Source organism: Grampus griseus (assembly GCF_964374135.1).
Source record: "Grampus griseus genome assembly, chromosome: 2".
Taxonomy (NCBI): Eukaryota; Metazoa; Chordata; class Mammalia; order Artiodactyla; family Delphinidae; genus Grampus; species Grampus griseus.
Window position 1 is genome coordinate 76,722,087 of NC_139018.1, and position 18,367 is coordinate 76,740,453.

An 18,367-nucleotide genomic window follows, 5' to 3' on the forward strand; every position below is an offset into this window, starting at 1 on the left:
ACACACTAACAGAGAGCTGTAACTAACATTGTGTAACATAGTAAAATGGATAGTTTTGTAAAAACACTTCTTAGCTTTCCTGATAGCATCCTCTGATAGATTTTTTTTTTCCAAGCTCGATTCCTCCCCCCACTTTTTTCTGAAGACAAGTAGCACTTGTGTGACACGTTTTGGTTACAGACCACATCTGTTTTTTCCCCCTCTCCTCCATACTGCAAAGCCAATGATTAAACTTTATAATATACTACTTTACACCACAAGTAGCAATCAGCTAAATCCAGAATGTGGGAAATTTTATTGAATAACTAGACTTTTCAACAAATAAATGGCATGGAGTGGAGGAGGAGAGAACAAAGGGGTTGCGGGGGGAGCTGTTACAGATAAAAAGCTGTCAACCAAATGCAAAGTGTGGACTTTCTTTGGATTCAGATGTGAACAAAACAACTGTAAAAAGCCACTTTTGAGAAAATCAGGGAAATTTGACCACGTACTTGGTGTTAAAAAATACTAAGGAATTATTGTGAATTTTCTTAGGTATATTTATGACGTTGTGGTAATATAAAGCCCTTATCTGTAGAGATACATATTGACATATTTACAGGTGAAACGAAGTGTACTCCACCCTCCCTCCCCCCACGCCACAAAACAGTTGAGGAGAGATAGATACGATTGGCAAACATTTATAATTGGTTGAATTGGATTAATGAGGATTCATTTTACTGTTTTCTCTGACTTTGTGTATATTTGAAAATATCTGTAATACAAGCTTTTGAAAGGTTGGACTGCAATCCAGAAAGTTACGCTATTTATTTATTTAAATAAATTTTATTTATTTATTAATTTTTGGCTGCATTGGGTCTTTGTTGCTGCACGCCGGCTTTCGCTGATTGCAGCGAGCAGGGGCTACTCTTCGTTGCGGTGCGCGGGCTTCTCATTGAGGTGGCTTCTGTTGTTGTAGAGCATGGGCTCTAGGCGCGTGGGCTTCAGTAGTTGTGGCATGTGGGCTCAGTAGTTGTGGCTCGTGGGCTCTAGAGCGCAGGCTCAGTAGTTGTGGCGCACGGACTTAGTTGCTCCGCGGCATGTGGGATCTTCCCGGACCGGGGCTCGAACCCGTGTTCCCTGCATTGGCAGGTGGATTCTTAACCACTGCGCCACCAGGGAAGCCCCAGAAAGCTACTTTAATAGAAAGGACTTTCTTTTATAGATTCTGTCCTAGAATACTCTAGATATTTGATTAAATATTAGTGATTGGAAGAGTGATTGCTTCAACTTATTGTCTTTTACCTTGGGTGGTCTCTTCTGTATCCTCACTAATTCTTTCCGTGTGGGGCCTCATTCTTTTCCTGTCAGAGGCATGTTTCTTGATTCCAGATTCTCATAAACTTTGCTTTGATATTACCTGTACTGGAATGGAAAAGAAGGAAGAGGACACTCCTGGGTACCTAAGAATCTTATAAAAGTCATGCTTTTCTAATGTTAAGGCTCTTAGAATAAGGGGAATGTTTCTAATGCTGACGTTTAAGGCAATTTGTACTGACCTAGAAGGACGATATTTGCTGTAAACTTTTGAATCGTGGTGCTCCTTTTGCCTCCTCTGCGTAATAAATACTTCTGGACTAGCCAGACCCCTTGCAAGCTTCACTGGAGACGGGCAAACTGGATTTCAGTCCCCTCAACGCCCTTGCCCTTTTGGCCTGATGTAATCTGCACAGCTGCACTTGGTGGGCTTGTTGACTCAGAATAGTGCAGATTTTATGTGTTTAAGTTCTTGGTGATGTGTTTCTTAGCAGTAGGTATGAAAATTTGGAGAGCTGTATTGTAGGAATTATGAAAGCATTTTATTTTGTGATTGTGTAAAACAATGTATTATTTTAATGAAATTTTATAAGTAAATGGAAAACCAAGAAGATATTCCCCATTAAAACCCTGTTATTAATGCTTTGGTGTACTTTGTAGAATCCCTGCAATTATGTATAAAGATATGAGCACAAGACTGCAGAACATACAATACCACACACACACACACACACACACACACACACACACACACACACACAGCACCTTGCTTTAACTGCAGAAGTTTAATAGTTGATTAATAGGAAATATTATTACCATATTTGCTCAGTTCTAAGGTGTACATTTGTCATATTTTAAACATTTCTGATATTCAAGTGCATTTTACTTTTGAAGAATTTTAAGCTACTGTTAAATCATGGGTGGAATTCACAGTTAACAAGATTTCAGAATCAAACCAATATTGTACAATTAATAAATCAATCTGAGAGGCTGTGCAAAACTTGAAAATTTGAAATTACCACTGGATGTTTTAACTGAAAAAATGTAAGGTCTAAAACTTTTTTTTGTTTTTCCTTAAAATTTAAGTTTTTGTACTTGGAAAGGACAGAAATAGAAAACAAAAGCTGTATTAAGTTGTTAGGAAATGGCAGGTATACTTAGGTCTTAATCCTAACTTTAGTTTTTTGTTTTTTTCTTTTTAAAATTTCGTATTATTTTAACTGAGAGCTGGGTTTCAGTCTTCTGCTTTGTATTTTTGTTACTGCATTGCTAAGCCTTATTACATTTCATATGGCCTTGAGAAATCCGTGCAAGATATTCAGTTGATAGCATTCATCTGTTTACAGTTGGAACCATTTGGTAGATAGCTTTAATTTTTGGCAAAGTGGCGCCTAAATTTCTTCCATTCTACCAGACAAGGCTGTTTTTCCTTTTGGGGTAAAGGTATTCATTTTTCATATTGCTAATTTTACAAAAAGAAAACACTAAGAAGTTTAAAACTCTTGTATACACATGAACATTTTCACTTCGAGAAGCTATGATAATTGAATCCAATTGAAATTTATCTTTATTTTGAGAGCATTTGATTTTAATATTTAAGCTCGTTTTTTAATATCCAGAAGTAATACTTATTTTCACAACAGTTAATTTACATCCCAAGGTGCATGTAAAAAATTCTGCTTTTGATTTTTTTAAATAAATTTATTTATTTATTTGTTTTTATTTTTGGCTGTGTTGGGTCTTTGTTCTGTGCGCCGGCTTTCTCTAGTTGCAGCGAGTGGTGTGCGGGCTTCTCATTGTCGTGGCTTCACTTGTTGCAGAGCACCGGCTCTAGGCGCGCGGGCTCAGTAGTTGTGGCACACGGGCTTAGTTGCTCCGCGGCATGTGGGAATCTTCCCAGGTCAGGGATCGAACCCGTGTCCCCTGCATTGGCAGGCAGATTCCCACCCACTGCGCCAGCAGGGAAGCCCCCTGATTTATTTTTTTTCTAATTTAGCAGTGTTCTAATTTCCAAATAAAATTTTAGGAATTAATAGGAAATAGAGAACAGGCTTTCCTATTAGATGAGGTTAATTCTTTCCTTTGCTGAAAATTCATCAGTTCTGATACTTTTTCATTTAAAAAAAAAAGTCATTTTCTTCTGAGCTAAGGTGGATTTCTTCTCCAGGAAAAAGCTGAAGCTGATAAGGTTAAGTAACCTGCCCAGGGTCATACAAGTAATAAATTGAAGAATAGTGATTTGAACCCAGTGTCTGTGATTCTAACACCAGTATTATTGTCATTACACTTCCTCTGCTAATGGTGGCTGGCTCTGTTGAAACATTTATTCAGCTTCAAATGTATAATAGAGCAAGCATAAGGAAATACAGTCTTTATCTTCTGGGTACATTTTTGCAATTATTTTGCCTGGGATTGGGGGCATGAAAGGAAATGGTTTTTTTTTTTTTTTTTTTAACATCTTTATTGGGGCACAATTACTTTACAATGGTGTGCTAGTTTCTGCTCTACAACAAAGTGAATCAGCTATACATATACATATGTTCCCATATCTCTTCCCTCTTGCGTCTCCCTCCCTCCCACCCTCCCTATCCCACCCCTCCAGGCTGTCACAAAGCACCGAGCCAATATCCCTGTGCCATGCGGCTGCTTCCCACTAGCTATCTACCTTACTACCTTTGTTAGTGTGTATATGTCCATGACTCTCTCTCGCCCTGTCACAGCTCACCCTTCCCCCTCCCCATAACCTCAAGTCCGTTCTCTAGGAGGTCTACGTCTTTATTCCTGCCTTACCCCTAGGTTCTTCATGACATTTTTTTTTCTTAAATTCCATATATATGTGTTAGCATACTGTATTTGTCTTTTTCTTTCTGACTTACTTCACTGTGTATGACAGACTCTAGGTCTATCCACCTCATTACAAATAGCTCAATTTCGTTTCTTTTTATGGCTGAGTAATATTCCATTGTATATATGTGCCACATCTTCTTTATCCATTCATCCGATGATGGGCACTTAGGTTGTTTCCATCTCCGGGCTATTGTAAATAGAGCTGCGATGAACATTTTGGTACATGACTCTTTTTGAATTTCGGTTTTCTCAGGGTATATGCCCAGTAGTGGTATTGCTGGGTCATATGGTAGTTCTATTTGTAGTTTTTTAAGGAACCTCCATACTGTTCTCCATAGTGGCTGAACCAATTCACATTCCCACCAGCAGTGCAAGAGGGTTCCCTTTTCTCCACACCCTCTCCAGCATTTATTGTTTCTAGATTTTTTGATGATGGCCATTCTGACTGGTGTGAGATGATATCTCATTGTAGTTTTGATTTGCATTTCTCTAATGATTAATGATGTTGAGCATTCTTTCATGTGTTTGTTGGCAGTCTGTATATCTTCTTTGGAGAAATGTCTATTTAGGTCTTCTGCCCATTTTTGGATTGGGTTGTTTGTTTTTTTGTTGTTGAGCTGCATGAGCTGCTTGCAAATTTTGGAGATTAATCCTTTGTCGGTTGCTTCATTTGCAAGTATTTTCTCCCATTCTGAGGGTTGTCTTTTGGTCTTGTTTGTGGTTTCCTTTGCTGTGCAAAAGCTTTGAAGTTTCATTAGGTCCCATTTGTTTATTTTTGTTTTTATTTCCATTACTCTAGGAGGTGGGTCAGAAAGAATCTTGCTGTGATTTATGTCATAGAGTGTTCTGCCTATGTTTTCCTCTAAGAGTTTGATAGTTTCTGGCCTTATATTTAGGTCTTTAATCCATTTTGAGCTTATTTTTGTGTATGGTGTTAGGGAGTGATCTAATCTCATACTTTTACATGTACCTGTCCAGTTTTCCCAGCACCACTTATTGAAGAGGCTGTCCTTTCTCCACTGTACATTCCTGCCACCTTTATCAAAGATAAGGTGTCCATATGTGCATGGGTTTATCTCTGGGCTTTCTATCCTGTTCCATTGATCTATCTTTCTGTTTTTGTGCCAGTACCATACCGTCTTGATAACTGTAGCTTTGTAGTATAGTCTGAAGTCAGGGAGCCTGATTCCTCCAGTTCCTTTTTTTGTTCTCAAGATTGCTTTGGCTATTCGGGGTCTTTTGTGTTTCCATACAAATTGTGAAATTTTTTGTTCTAGTTCTGTGAAAAATGCCAGTGGTAGTTTGATAGGGATTGCATTGAATCTATAGATTGCTTTGGGTAGTAGAGTCATTTTCACAATGTTGATTCTTCCAATCCAAGAACATGGTATATGTCTCCATCTATTTGTATCATCTTTAATTTCTTTCATCAGTGTCTTATAATTTTCTGCATACAGGTCTTTTGTCTCCTTAGGTAGGTTTATTCCTAGATATTTTATTCTTTTTGTTGCAATGGTAAATGGGAGTGTTTTCTTGATTTCACTTTCAGATTTTTCATCAGTAGTATATAGGAATGCCAGAGATTTCTGTGCATTAATTTTGTATCCTGCCACTTTACCAAATTCATTGATTAGCTCTAGTAGTTTTCTGGTAGCATCTTTAGGATTCTCTATGTATAGTATCATGTCATCTGCAAACAGTGACAGCTTTACTTCTTCTTTTCCGATTTGGATTCCTTTTATTTCCTTCTCTTCTCTGATTGCTGTGGCTAAAACTTCCAAAACTATGTTGAATAAGAGTGGTGAGAGTGGGCACCCTTGTCTTGTTCCTGGTCTTAGTGGGAATGCTTTCAGTTTTTCACCATTGAGGATGATGTTTGCTGTGGGCTTGTCATATATGGCCTTTATTATGTTGAGGAAAGTTCCCTCTATGCCTACTTTCTGCAGGGTTTTTATCATAAATGGGTGTTGAATTTTGTCAAAAGCTTTCTCTGCATCTATTGAGATGATCATATGGTTTTTCTCCTTCAATTTGTTAATATGGTTCATCACATTGATAGATTTGCGTATATTGAAGAATCCTTGCATTCCTGGAATAATCCCCACTTGATCATGGTGTATGATCCTTTTAATGTGCTGTTGGATTCTGTTTGCTAGTATTTTGTTGAGTATTTTTGCATCTATGTTCATCAGTGATATTGGTCTGTAGTTTTCTTTCTTTGTGACATCCTTGCCTGGTTTTGGTATCAAGGTGATGGTGGCCTCGTAGAAGGAGTTTGGGAGTGTTCCTCCCTCTGCTATATTTTGGAAGAGTTTGAGAAGGATAGGTGTTAGCTCTTCTCTAAATGTTTGATAGAATTCGCCTGTGAAGCCATCTGGTCCTGGGCTTTTGTTTGTTGGAAGATTTTTAATCACAGTTTCAATTTCAGTGCTTGTGATTGGTCTGTTCATATTTTCTATTTCTTCCTGATTCAGTCTTGGCAGGTTGTGCATTTCTAAGAATTTGTCCATTTCTTCCAGATTGTCCATTTTATTGGCACATGCTATATTTGTTTTATCACATATTCATCCCTTCCATTGATCCATCCATTTTTGAAGCATTTCAAAATGAGTTGCAGACATCAATGTGCTTCACACCTAAACACTAAAGTGTGCGTATAATTAATGTGTGATGTATAATTTCTAATGTCTTTGAGATTCAGCTATGTTGTTGAATGTATCAGTAGTTCATTCCTGGTTATTGTTGGGTAATATAGTCTATTGTATGAATATACTATAGGTTGTTTATCTTGTGATGGATACCTAGGCTCTTTCCTGTTTGGGCTGTTATGAATAAAGCTGCTAAAAACATACATGTTCAAAAGTTTTTTTTGTGGATTTAGCTTTTATTTCTCTTGGGTAGATACCTAGAAAAGGAATTGCTGGGGCTTCCCTGGTGGCGCAGTGGTTGAGAGTCCGCCTGCCGATGCAGGGGACGCGGGTTCGTGCCCCGGTCCGGGAAGATCCCACATGCCGCGGAGCCGCTGGGCCCGTGAGCCATGGCTGCTGAGCCTGTGCATCCGGAGCCTGTGCTCCGCAATGGGGGAGGCCACAACAGTGAGAGGCCTGCATACTGCAAAAAAACCCCACAAAACTGCCAGACATTCTTCCAAAGTCATCACACCAACATTCACGTCAACATTTGCTCTACATCCTTGCCAACAGTTTTTTTTTAATAGGTTTATTTATTTTATTTATTTATTTTTGGCTGTGTTGGGTCTTTGTTGCTGTGCGCAGGCTTTCTCTAGTGGTGGCAAGTGGGGGCTGCACTTCTTTGTGTTGCGTGGGCTTCTCATTGCAGTGGCTTCTCTTGTTGCGGAGCACGGGCTCTAGGCACGCGGGCTTCAGTAGTTGTAGCACGTGGGGTCAGTAGCTGTGGCTTGCCAACTCTAGAGCGCAGGCTCAGTAGTTATGGTGTATGGACTTATTTGCTTCACTGCATGTGGGATCTTCCTGGACCAGAGCTCGAACCCATGTCCCCTGCATTGGCAGGCGGATTCTTAACCACTGCACCACCAGGGAAGCCCCTTGCCAACAGTTTTAATTGTGATTTTAATTTGCATTTCCTTGATGGCCACTGAGCAGTTTTTCAAGTGCTATTAGCCATGTGTATAGCTTCCTTTGTGAATTGTCTGTTTGAATCTTTTGTTCATTTTCTTTTTTAAAAATTTATTTTATTTATTTATTTTTGGCTGCATTGGGTCTTCGTTGCTGCGCACAGGCTTTCTGTAGTTGTGGCGAGCAGGGGCTACTCTTTGTTGCGGTGTGCAGGCTTCTCATTGTGGTGGCTTCTGGTTGTGGAGCATGGGCTCTAGGTGCACGGGCTTCAGTAGTTGTGGCATGCGAGCTCAGTAGTTGTGGCCCCCAGGCTCAGTAGTTGTGGCCCATGGGCTCTAGATCTCAGGCTCAGTAGTTGTGGTGCACGGGCTTAGTTGCTCCGCGGCATGTGGGATCTTCCCGGACCAGGGCTCGAACCTGTGTCCCCTACATTGGCAGGCAGATTCTTAACCTCTGTTCCACCAAGGAAGCCCTTGCTCATTTTCTGTTGAGTTGTCTTTTTATTATTAAGTTGTAGGGGATTTTTGTATACTCAAAATAGAAGTCCTTTGTCAAGCATATGTTTTTTTGTTTTTTGTTTTTTTTTGCGGTACGCGGGCCTCTCACTGTTGTGGCCTTTCCCGTTGTGGAGCACAGCCTCTGGACGCACAGGCTCAGCGGACATGGCTCACAGGCCCAGCTGCTTCGCGGCATGTGGGATCTTCCTGGACCAGGGCACGAACCCATGTCCCCTGCATCGGCAGGCGGACTCTCAACCACTGCGCCACCAGGGAAGCCCAAGCATATGTTTTATGAATATTTTCTCCCAGTCTTTGACTTGCCTATTCATTTTCATGTGTCAGTTTATTGTATTTTTTCAACATTTTATTATGAAAAATTTCAAAAATACAGAAAATTGCAAGACTTAGAGTGAACACTTGTATACTCACCACCCAGAATCTATCATTAGTATTTTATAATACTTTTCCTGTCATATGTCTATCCATTTATCTTAGTATATGCATTTCAAGGTTTCAGGGTTCAAATTGCAGATATCAGTTCATTTTTCCCAAATACTTCAAAATCAGATTGTTAGTTAGAATTCAGTATCTGTTTGCAGCTTTTTTTCTTTTGAGTTAAACTTTTCATACCATGAAATACACAATTTTTTTTTTTTTTTTTTTTTTTTTTTTTTGCGGTATGCGGGGCTCTCACTGTTGCAGCCTCTCCCGTTGCGGAGCACAGGCTCCGGACGCGCAGGCCCAGCGGCCATGGCTCACGGGCCCAGCCGCTCCGCGGCATGTGGGATCTTCCCGGGCCAGGGCATGAACCCGTGTCCCCTGCATCGGCAGGCGGACTCTCAACCACTGCGCCACCAGGGAAGCCCAAATACACAAATTTTAAGTGAAGATTGACTGAATTTTGACAAATGCATATACCTGTGGAACTTTAAACTCTATCAAGATGTGGAATATTACCATCACTCTGCGAAGTTCTCTCATGCCCCGTCTCCACTTCCATTCCCCCAAAGGCAACCATTGTCCTGTTGGTTTTGCACGACATTACTTTTGCCAGCTCTAAAACTTCCTATTAGTGGCTCCATATATTATGTACTCTTTTGTTTAAGTACTCTTAACAAAAAAAATAAACAAAAACTTTTGTTTATGTACTCTTCTTTCACCTAGCATAATGTTTCTGAGATTCACCTATATTGTTGTAGGTATCACAGTGGTTCATTCCTTTTTATAGCTGAATAGTAATCCTTTGTATGAATATATCAGAGTTTATCCATTCTCCTGTGGATATACACTTGGGTTTCCAGTTTTGGCCTATTGTTAATAAACTGCTGTGAACATTCTTATACTATTTTCATTCAGGGGGGTAAATACCGAGGAGTGCAATTGTTGGATTATAGGGGAAAGTACCAGACCCCTTTCCACAGTGGGTGAACCAATTTACACTCCAGTAACAATGTATGAAAGTTCCTTTCATTCCACATTCTCACCAAAATTGTCAGTCTTACCAGTTTTAGCCATCATGGTGGCTGTGGAATGGTATACTCTTTGTTGTAGTTTGTTGTACTTTAAATAGCTGTTTCTTACATCCCACCTTCTCTGTCTAACCACTGTTCCTATATAGCACTTACACGTCTCTTCTTTGCCACTTTCCCCGCCCGCAACGTTTTCTATATTACTTTAACCTTGCCTTGAATATTTTATGCCCCTGCATTGTTATCTACAGTCCAGTCTAGGAGAGAACTATTGGTAAGTTAGCTCTCTCTCAAGTTGGTAAATAAATTACTCATCGTTTTAACAGGAATTTGTTACGTTCCTACTTGTTTAGTTTGGGGTTTTTTTTTAGAGGGGAGAGGTGACAGGATAACATTTGTACATAGGCTTATGTGTAAAAGCTGTATATAGATTTATAAACATGAGTCATTGTTTCTGTCCACTGACTATAAAAGATTAGCCACAGTTCAACTCTCTTAATAAATTAAATATGAAAAGTAAGATCCCATTGGAAATATCCAATGGCACTAAGGTATTAATAAATTTGGAACCTAGAATATAATGTTGAACTCTGACAATTTGGTAGTTCCTTTGAGTAAATCAGCAGAGTAGCTACCTGAGTTGTAAATATGGAAAAATCACCAAGGGCACTACCACACCTGATTTAGTTTCTATCAGAGATAAAAAGCAGTTTCAAAGGCTTCTCAAGTGACAAACGTTTCTCTTGTAGTATTGATAGTTCTCAACCTTGGCTGCCTGTTAGAACCACCTGAGGGAACTTTTACAGGTCCTTTTGCCCAGGTTCTACTCCAGAGGAATTATATCAGAATAGCTGGGATGGGACCAGGCATTAGTTGTTCTAAAATCTCCCCAGGTGATACCAATGGTGCTGCCAAGATTACAAACCAGTGTTAAACAGGAGCCCATGAAATAAAATGAGGTAAGTGTATATGAGTTTTCTTTCTATGAAACTTCTATGCTGCCTACCAACAAGAGTATTAGAGGTTTTTAAGTGGGGCTTCACCATTTACAAACTCTGTGACTTTGGGCAAGTTCCTAGCCTAATGTTTCTGTTGCTGTGATGATTAAATGAGATCATAATAGAAAGTTTCTAGTGCAATGCAGAGCACAGAGTAGGTCTTTAACAACTACTGGCTTCATTCTCTTTTAGAAGTGGTATATACGGGAATAAATGGGAATTATAAACCATCATTCTTCTTTAAATTTAGTGCAGTCTTGTTTGTCAGGTGTTACTAACAACAAAGCCCTCATATTACGTCATTAATGGAAAATAGCACAGAGCTCAAGTTACTGAACTCCCTTGTCTAGGTGCAGAGATAGGGCCTTATACTCTGTAGTTAAAGTCATCAACTGAGAACACAGTTATCTGATAAAGTCAAGTATGTTATTTTAAGTGTGTGCTGAAGGAACTGTACACCTCTTAATCAGGGATTTTCTTGTTTTTTTTTTTTCTTTAAAACACAATGTTTAAACTCTGTACAGTACAAAAAATTCTGAACTCTTCCCTTTAAAAATATTTTGCTCTTTTAAACAACTTGGACTTTCGGGAAAGTTAATGTCTCTTCTTGGATGTCCTTGTATACACTATAGCATCTAGAACTATATCTTGTATAAAATATATAGATATTCATTAAATACTTGCCAAGTGAATGTTCTTATCTGAAAGATAAGAAAAAACTTTTATTGATTTGTATGAGTAGTTTCAGTATGCTTTGAAATAAAGCAACAACAGAAGCTTACAAATAGTTTGATTTTCTAAATTAATGTAAGTGTAAGTCTTTCTTTAAAACGAAAAGTTTACAAAATGAACTGTTCCCTAATCTTTCTCCTGTGAGATATGAGAGCAGAGGTTGAGATCCCGACGTGCAAATAACTTAAGGAAACAGGAGGGTGAGCACACAGTGGGCGGAGTTCCATGCATTCTGCCCACTCTCCAGCCATTGGCAGCTCTGGGAAAGCAGCCTAAACAGTTCTTGGGATTCTTAGAGGTTAATAACAATAAGCAAGAGGTGGAGTGCTTAATCCTTTTAAGTGAATGGTAAACACTGTGGAAGGCGTGTCTTCTAGGTTCCACTCCCTTGGGGCTGTAGGTCACGTGAGCTGAAAGTACTTCCCGATTCCCAGGCTAGGTCTCCTGTGGGCAGTGATCAGAGTCGGAAAGGGCACAGCAAGGAAGAGGTAGGCAGGGAAGGTAGACTGGAAGAAAGCTTAAATATAGGGAGAGCACGGGTTCCTAACTACAGCAATGCCGCACTTCACCGTGACTAAGGTAGAGGATACAGAGGAGGGGGCAGCAGCATCGGTCTCCCAAGAGGGGGAGCCCAGCTTAGCAGAAATAAAAGCCCGAATTCAGCCTTCAGATGAATCAGGTGAGTACTCAATGTGGGAGCATTGGGAAACTGGGGGTTTTCGTGAAAGAAATAGTAACTAAAATATTCAAAATGCCTCTTTTAAGAATGGAGAAAAGGTACTGTGGTTAAAGTACTTTTCAATCAACTGTTTCACTCCCTTGTATATCTGATAACTTATCTTACTTTTTTCACATTCTGGTTTGTTTTTCCCCACAATGAGTTCTGTGTTCATTACCTACAGGTGAAACTGAATCGGTGGCAATGTATGAAAAGCGTTTTCAAGCAAAAAGAAAGGCACAGTTAGAGGCAATTTATGCGGAATTTAGAAGTCATCTTTTGCTCAGTTTAAATTATATCTGGAAGAGTACATAAACAGGGAGCCTGGTTCAGTAGTTTTGTACAGTGGACTTTGCACTTGTGACTTTGCAAGTTATTCAGTATTTTGCCTCAGTTTACCAGTTAAACAGTAACTCAATAGTGAATGGTCTGAGAATTCTTTAATGAAAGAACAAAAGTACAGTAGGTCATTATGGTGACTAACATAGCTTCAGGTTAAATAAATTTGACAAATGTGATTATCCCTATTATTTTCTCTAAATGGTAATGGTTACTTACATTTACTGGGGGGAATTGTGGTTTTGAATTTTTAACATGCCATTAAAATCTGAGTTAACATTATGGTATTAAATACAGCCATAGTTTGAAGCCCTTTATATTTTAAGTCTGTAAGTTTCATAAATTGTCGAAAACTCTTCTAGTGCGTGAATAAAGGTTAAGGGAATAAAAATCTCTTACAATTCCTTTGGATTTCATGATTGTAACTGTCCCCTGTAGCAAGTAACATCACAGTTCTTTGCTGTAAACTGCTGTTGACCCTCTCTTGTCCTAGCAAGCATTCATGAATTTTTAAAAATCTCTAACTTAAAGATAAGGCTTATCAAGAAAAGTTCCGTTTGTTTATCTTTTCCTTTTAGTGAGAGAATTTACTAGGGGAAGATAAGAAAGGTTTTGTGGAAACTCTTTGCCCACCAGGTTATTTTTTTTTCCCACCAGGTTATTTTTCATTTTGCTAAATAAATAGGGTGATAAGTTGAAAGTAAGGTTAACCTCAACAAGGACCTAAGGTGTAGCACAGAGAATTATACTCAATATTTTGTAATAACCTATAAGGGAAAAGAATCTGAAAAAGAATACATATAAAAGTGTGTGTATATATATATATATATATATAAACTGAATCGTGCTGTACAGATGAAAATAACACATTGTAAATCAACTATACTTCAATTAAAAAAAAGACAAGAAGGTTAACCTACTTTGTACTTGAACCCGATTCTCTGCAAACTCTAGGTTAAAGAAGTTAGGTTCTCTTTTGTGATTGTGTGTTCGAAGCTGCACTTTCTTGATTGTTTGTGTTTGCTGTCCTTAGATTTTAATCCCATTAAGCTTTTGTTTTTGCTGTTGTCTCACTAATCCCACAAAACGCAAACAAGTGCATTCCTTATCACCTCTACTTTATTTTATTATTTCATCCTTACTGGTCCCATAATGTTTGGGGAAATCTGCTTTCTTCAGATTAGAACAGTGTTGAAATCATTTAATCTATTAGTAACCACCTAGAAAACTGGTAAAAAAATTTTTATAGCAACCAACATTGTAATAAGTGACAGTGCTAGGCTTAATTTATTTTCTTTCATAGTAATTGTTTTGGACAAGGAAGAAGTGACAGATATAATCTAACTCGAATTTAATAAGGCATTTTATTTTGGCGTTTTCCATGACAGCCCAGAAAGTATCCACTTGAATGAACTATTGTTTGGTAAGTGAACAACTGATGGAAATCCATTATCTAAATTGTATACCATTATTGTAGGGTTAAATTAGACGGGGGGGGGGGGAGGAAGGAAACGTATATGGGGAAAACCTCAGTTTTTTTTGTTTGTGTTTTTTTGTTTTTGTTTTGGTTTGGTTTGGTTTTTGCTTAGTAAAATGTTGTTGAGGATAGATAGTGGTTTTGGAGCAGTTACTTGAGATGTGATAAGTTGTAGCCACTTGTTCTTCTGAGTTAAAATCCTAAATGGATTGTGGTTTTGTTGCAAGCACTTCTCATACTAGCCAGTTATGGAACCAGTCCCTTTTTTTTATTGTTTCTCCTTTGTGAGGAGAGAAAAATATGATGTACTGTCATATAAATTGAACATATTTAGAAAGCAGATCATCCTTTAAAATGTGTTTTTTTAGAAGATGATATTTATTTGAACTAGACAGGTAATTTGATATAAAATAGAAATATAAATGTAGACATAATCTAAACTAATTTTAAAAAGATGTACGTTGTGGTGATCCTTTTGTAATGTATAAAAATATCAAATCACTATGTTGTACACCTGAAACTAATATAATATTGTAAGTCAACTATACTTCAGTTTTAACAAAAAGTACATTCATCCCTGCCATGCCAGCTACTAGAATGCCAGTCTAGTAAAATCCTACTTAATTTTGGTTTTGAAGAGAAAAGCAGAAACTCAGACTTAACCTAACATCTTTCTTGACTATATTCCTCCTCCCATCCAGTTTAGGTGCCCTCTCCTATGTTTTCTCTGAAGCCTGTCCATAGAAATAGCATGTACCACACTGTAATGCAATCACCTATTCACTAGTCTCTCTCCCAGATAGACTGACTGTAGGCTGCTTGAGGGTAGAGATCTTGTTGGATAATTTTGTACCTCCACGTCCAGGTGAATTACACACAATAGGCAATTCAGTGTACAGACTTGTTCTTTTCCTTTTTTTACTCACTAAACACATGTTCATGCCAGGTGTACTTTTTTCCTAAGGCTACAAAGGCAAAGGAAGTATAAGTTCCCGACCAAAGGCAGCAGAATGGCTGCCTAATTAGGAGCAGTGCTAATATGTATTAATTATTACTTGAGTGACTTTGGGCAAGTTATTTAACTTTTCTAAGCCTTACTTTACTCATTGATAAAGGGAATAACAGTACTACTTACTTCACAGGGTGGTTGTGAATTAATGGGAAAATGAACATAAAGCACTTAACATGTGTGTGACACAACACTCAAAAATAAAAGCTACCATTTACTTATTATATTGTGATTAATGGTTTAATAAAAACAAAAAGAAACCGCTTTTGATCACAAATTCTGGAGAGGATTATAATATTGCCCAGAGGGGACCCTGGACAGGTATCTCAGAGGACAGGACACAACTGATTCTTGAAGGCAGGTCTAGACAAGGAGATTGCAAGCAGTAGGAACAATTAGAAGGAATAAGAGGAAGGTGTAGAGCAAGTGGGAAACAGAAGTTTAAAGTAGTTAGCACATTGGTCATGTGGTAAAAAGAGCTAAGGGATGAAGCTACTTAGTGAAGTGTTAATCAATTTTATCCTCTCCCCATTCTGTGGGATAGTGGGTGTTACTGCCTTTTTTTTTTTAAATCCCTGTTGTGGTTTTATTTTTTTTAATATTTATTTTATTTATTTCGTTGTGCCGGCTGTAAGTGGCGGCATGAAGGCTTCTTAGTTGTGGCTCGCTGGCTCTTAGTTGCAGCATGCATGTGGAATCTAGTTCCCTGACCAGGGATCGAACCCCGGCCCTCTGCATTGGGAGCTGGGGAGTCTTAACCACTGCGCCACCAGGGAAGTCCCTGTTATTACCTTTTCAGAGATAATGAAACTGAGGCTGTTGACAGCAACTTGCCTAAAGCTACGTGGTGAGTAGTAGCAGAGCCTGTGTTCAAAATTACTAAATTTTATGTGCTTCCCATCTCACCATGATGCCAAGTCCTGGCTTTTGAAAAATAAGAGAAAGTTGCTTTATCTCTTAATGTGCATGGGTCATAGGGTTTGATGTAAACATTATGCAATCTGTGATTTTTTTTTTTTTTTCGGTACGCGGGCCTCTCACTGTTGTGGCCTCTCCCATTGCGGAGCACGGGCTCCGGACGCTCAGGCTCAGCGGCCATGGCTCACGTGCCCAGCCGCTCCGCGGCATGTGGGATCTTCCCGGACCGGGGCACGAACCTGTGTCCCCTGCATCGGCAGGCGGACTCTCAACCACTGCGCCACCAGGGAAGCCCTGTGATTTTTTTTTTTTACAGGAATAATGCAAGAGTTTTACTGTTTATTGCGTTTACTTAATCAGGTATAAATGTTACATTCATTCATTTATTTAAATATTTATTGAGCTTAAATATTTCTGTGTAATAATTGTTCCAGATCTCCCTCACTCATCAGATTTTTTTTTTTTTTTTTAACACCGCACTGTGCGGCTTCTGGGATTTTAGTCCCCCGACCAGGGGTTGAACCTGGGCCTCCGCAGTGAAAGTGCCGAGTCCTAACCACTAGACCACCAGGGAATTCCCTCATCAGATCTTATAGTGTCTGTGGATTGGGCAGATTTTAACTGCTGGACTTGCCTTCACGTGATACAGATAGCAGATTGAAAGATTTATAAGGAAATTTTCAGAGACGAACCTATAACAGAAAAGAAGGGAACTTTATATTGGTATTGAACAGCATCTCCAAACATTAACTCTTAGTAATCCAAATGGCATGAGTGCATACTATGGAGAGAGATTTTATGTTAAATGGAGTTTAAATTTTATTAAGAACCCTCAAGATGTTAAACTGTTACCTAAACATTAGTTCTGCTTGTTACCCGTGAAAGTTTATGTCCTAAGGAAGGTGATATGTCTACCTTTTTATTTACTAATATTAAAATAAGTTGAAATAGACAACTGAAGAGCTTCTTTGTATTGATAAAAAAATCTTTTCTGTAGTAAAGATTTAAAAGCTTTTTAACTATTCACATGGGTTTTTTTTTTTTTATCAACACAACTAACAGAAATTCAGATCTGCATATTTTAAAATCTCAGGGTCAAAAGTTTATCCTTAAACTCGGCTTCATGAGGCATGTTTTTCTGCCCCCTGCCCCGCCCCCCAATATTCCATCATGGTCAGAAAGACTAACACCTCCCCAAATATCTTCCCAATTCTTTTCACCATGTTTTTTTTTAAACTCTATCTAAGACCTTAATACAATACAAATTTGAGACTGATTGCCTTCAGTTCTGTACATCGTAAAACTTCGTTTAGATCGTTAACCCTTCTTTGTCATATTCATGTTATGCACAGACAATGAAAGTGACAACACTTTTGTTCCCCATTTCAATACCATTGTCACCAATTTTTTGTTTATTTAGGGTTTTTTGGTTGAAGTATAGTTGATGTACAATATTACATAAGTTACAGGTGTACAATATAGTGATTCACAATTTATCACCGATTTTTTTAGAATCTCTCACTCCCCAGATTTTTCTTGCTTAACATACTGACCCTCTGTGTACTCAGCTACTTGTGCCGCATAGAAAATATACCAGGGATTTCCCTGGCGGCCCAGTGATTAACACTACGTGCTTTTGAGCTGAAGTTCATCTTAGTCAGGCTGGATAAACCTTAATTATTTTCCTGTGTTTTCAGAATAAATAGTTATGGAGTAGGTGCCACAGTAGTGACCAAGGAGGTTTTTTGTTTTGTTTTAATTCTTCCTTGTTTTTGAGTATCATTATGGGCTTAAGGTTTTTATTTATGTTTTGTATTACAAGTAGTTAGGATAATGATTATTTTCAATTCAAATTTTCCCAATTTGTCCAGTGGAAGACAAGAGGTTTTTGTTTTGTTTTTTTAAAGAATGGGAGAAAATAAAAGTATGTTTGTATTCTTTTTTTTAAAATAAATTTATTTATTTTATTTATTTAAAAAAAAAAAGACTCCATGCTTTGCCCCACAGGAAATATACCAGGGACTTCCCTGGCAGTCCGCTGGTTAAGACTTCACACTTCCAATGCAAGGGGCGCGGTTTCCATCCCTGGTCAGGAAACTAAGATCCCACATGCAGTGTGGTGTGGCCAAAAAAAAAAAAAAGGAAATATACCAGAGTAGAACTGGTTTAAATTGATAAAGATAAAATTTCTCCAAAATATATACACATACATATTGCTTAATATTTTTATATTCTATACTCAAAGCAACATTTAGTTTAGGATTATAAAAACTTATTGAGTGTAATTTTAGCATATTGTAAAGTATTCAAAAGGTTTTCAAATTTCTAACTGAATTTGGACATACAGCATAGGTTACAAAATTGATTATAAGCTGGTAAGTTTAAAGACTGTAGCATCTCTTGATTTTGCCAGGTTGAAAGAGGAAACAAGTAAAAATGTCATCAGTACTATAGTAATAATTGTTGAC

At 38.3% G+C, this 18,367-nt stretch overlaps 1 protein-coding gene across 3 annotated transcripts in view; it reads left to right on the forward strand.

The window, feature by feature from the left end:
• Window positions 1-18,367, forward strand: part of SLC12A6 (solute carrier family 12 member 6) — an 85,382-nt gene that overhangs the window by 6,339 nt on the left and 60,676 nt on the right. The window contains exon 1 of one of the 3 annotated variants that reach the window (XM_082647186.1): window positions 11,910-12,117. The exons of the other annotated variants lie outside the window; for them this stretch is intronic. Coding sequence (XP_082503312.1) covers window positions 11,994-12,117 — 124 coding nt within the window. The 5' untranslated portion in view covers window positions 11,910-11,993. Of the gene's footprint in view, window positions 1-11,909; window positions 12,118-18,367 lie in introns of those variants that run through there. 3 annotated transcript variants of the gene reach the window in all.